The sequence below is a fragment of the Eutrigla gurnardus genome (assembly GCF_963514095.1).
Source record: "Eutrigla gurnardus genome assembly, contig: SCAFFOLD_304, whole genome shotgun sequence".
Lineage (NCBI taxonomy): Eukaryota > Metazoa > Chordata > Actinopteri > Perciformes > Triglidae > Eutrigla > Eutrigla gurnardus.
In genome coordinates, this window is record NW_028155293.1 from 1 (window position 1) to 2,000 (window position 2,000).

Below are 2,000 nucleotides of genomic sequence, written 5' to 3' on the forward strand. Positions count from 1 at the left end.
GCTCCATGTCCACCCGGCGGCCGAAGTACTTCCCACACAGACTGCAATTTTTGTTTTCCGCCATCTCAGAAGTGCTGGCATCTTCCGCCTCCTCGTCTTTAAAACTGCTGCCGGTCTCGTCCTTCTCGTGAACGCGCATGTTGTGCCGGTTCATGTCGTAATGGTCCCTGAATCGTTTGTCACAGTTGGCACACTTGTACTTGAACTCCCGATTGGCCGAGTGCGTTTCCTGGTGTCGTCTCATAGCTGCAGCCCGCAGGAAAATCTTATTGCACACAGGACACGTCTTATTATCGGAATACTTTTTTCTTTGCCTCTTCGCTGCCGTCGACTCTGCTTCTTTTCCAGCTTCTCTCTTTACCTGGAGCCGTTTGCTTTGTTTCAGTGGCTGAAAAGCTGCTGGCTTCAGGGCATCGCCGACATCCTCATTCATTCCTCCTCGTTTAATTCCTCTTCTTCCTCGTCATCAGGCTCAACCAAACCTGACGGCTGTTCAATCTGTATGTAGTCCAGCAGTGTCACCGTCTCCCCCTCCACCTGGACCGTCATGCAGCCTTCTATCTGCTCCGATGGAGGCTGTAACTGTATCTGGTCTGCATCAATCATCACCTTCTCCAGCTGAGGGAGAGACAGCGACGAGAGGATGCAATTCCCAAAGGAAGAGGGAATGGTTTGGATCTCATCTGTGGGGAGAAGAACAATGCTGTTAGCCTCATGGTTAGCTGCTAGAAACAAAAATAGATATGAAGGCTTAAATACAGGACATGCAGCCCAGATGTGACTCACCAGATAAATCCAAGTGTCCTAGTGTCGTGTGGTACAGGAGCACGGTTTTCAGGTGCTGTGGGTCGGGAACAGAGTGCACACACTCCTCCAGGGCAGATGGGACGGCACTGAGCATGGATGCAGTCTGGGGAACAGATGCAAGATTACAGTAAAAAAGAACGAAAGAAAGACACGCTCAGCATCCAGTACATCCATGTCTAACACATCATTACAGCTCAGCCTCCCTGTTTTACCGTCGTTCACTGCCAGTCATGTTGAAACGATGTGTAAAAACACTCCGAGGCCGTTATGTCTCTGGGTTTAGGTCATTCAATCTTTTGAATATCACAGCGTTGTTTATTTGATCTAAAATGACTGTCTCTAATAAAAGCAATGCCATTCATTTGCATGCAAGTTGTATTAAACTTGTATTTTTATGTAACATGTTTTGATGTTTTTTGTCGATATCTCAGGAGAAAAACTGTATTTTAATGTGAAGATGAATATATCAGTGTTCCAGGAACCATGTTGTTGTGCCAAACATATTGAAATTGATATTGAAAGAGGGAAAGGTTAATATGAATGTATTAGGGGGATGTAAACAGGAAGTCATTGAAATGCAATGAGTTACATTGTTGGCTGACCTGAGCTCCTTTTTGGTGCCTCTACTTGTTTACAACATGGCTGAATTAGCTAGAAGCAGTTCCTGACATGTTTGACTAATTTGGTCCTGAAAACATTTTTAAATATGATTATGCTCAGGCTAGTTCTTGAGGAAAAGGAGCCTCCTTTTCTGTGCTTCCTAAGCAGATGTATGTCTCAGTACCTGCTGAATGTCTGGTACTGGAAGGAGTTTCTCCAGTCTGGACAGGAAATCCAGCATTAGCACCTGTAGAGCGCTGTCATATTCAGGCCCAAAATCCATCGGAAAAACATCCTGGAAGAAATAATCAAATCCACAACGACTCCATATTATACACAATCTGTTGCATCTAAGACTTACATGTAAGATGTTATAAGTTCAACATAAAACACACATTCAAAGAAACAAATCACAAACCTGGAAATACCGTTCCTTCTCTTCGGCGTCTTTCAGCAGCACTTCAATTTGATCCACGAAGTTCGATTCTGGAAACTCGACCTCTGCAAAACACGGCTGGAATAAAGATGCAGAGAAAACGGATCATTTGGTGTTAGACCTGACAACACCGCTGGCCAACACATCACAGTTAAAG

The 2,000-nt window shown here is 44.6% G+C and overlaps 1 protein-coding gene across 1 annotated transcript; it reads right to left on the minus strand.

The window, feature by feature from the left end:
• Positions 1-6: 6 nt before the first annotated feature.
• Positions 7-1,929, minus strand: LOC311010369 (uncharacterized protein). Its single transcript, XM_084040885.1, has 4 exons — positions 1,826-1,929; positions 1,592-1,702; positions 787-910; positions 7-683 (listed from the first exon to the last, which is right to left on the minus strand). Exons 2-4 carry the CDS (start codon positions 1,688-1,690, stop codon positions 430-432), a joined length of 477 nt encoding a protein of 158 aa, XP_083897011.1. The 5' UTR covers positions 1,691-1,702; positions 1,826-1,929; the 3' UTR covers positions 7-429.
• Between the last annotated feature and the right edge of the window lie 71 nt (positions 1,930-2,000).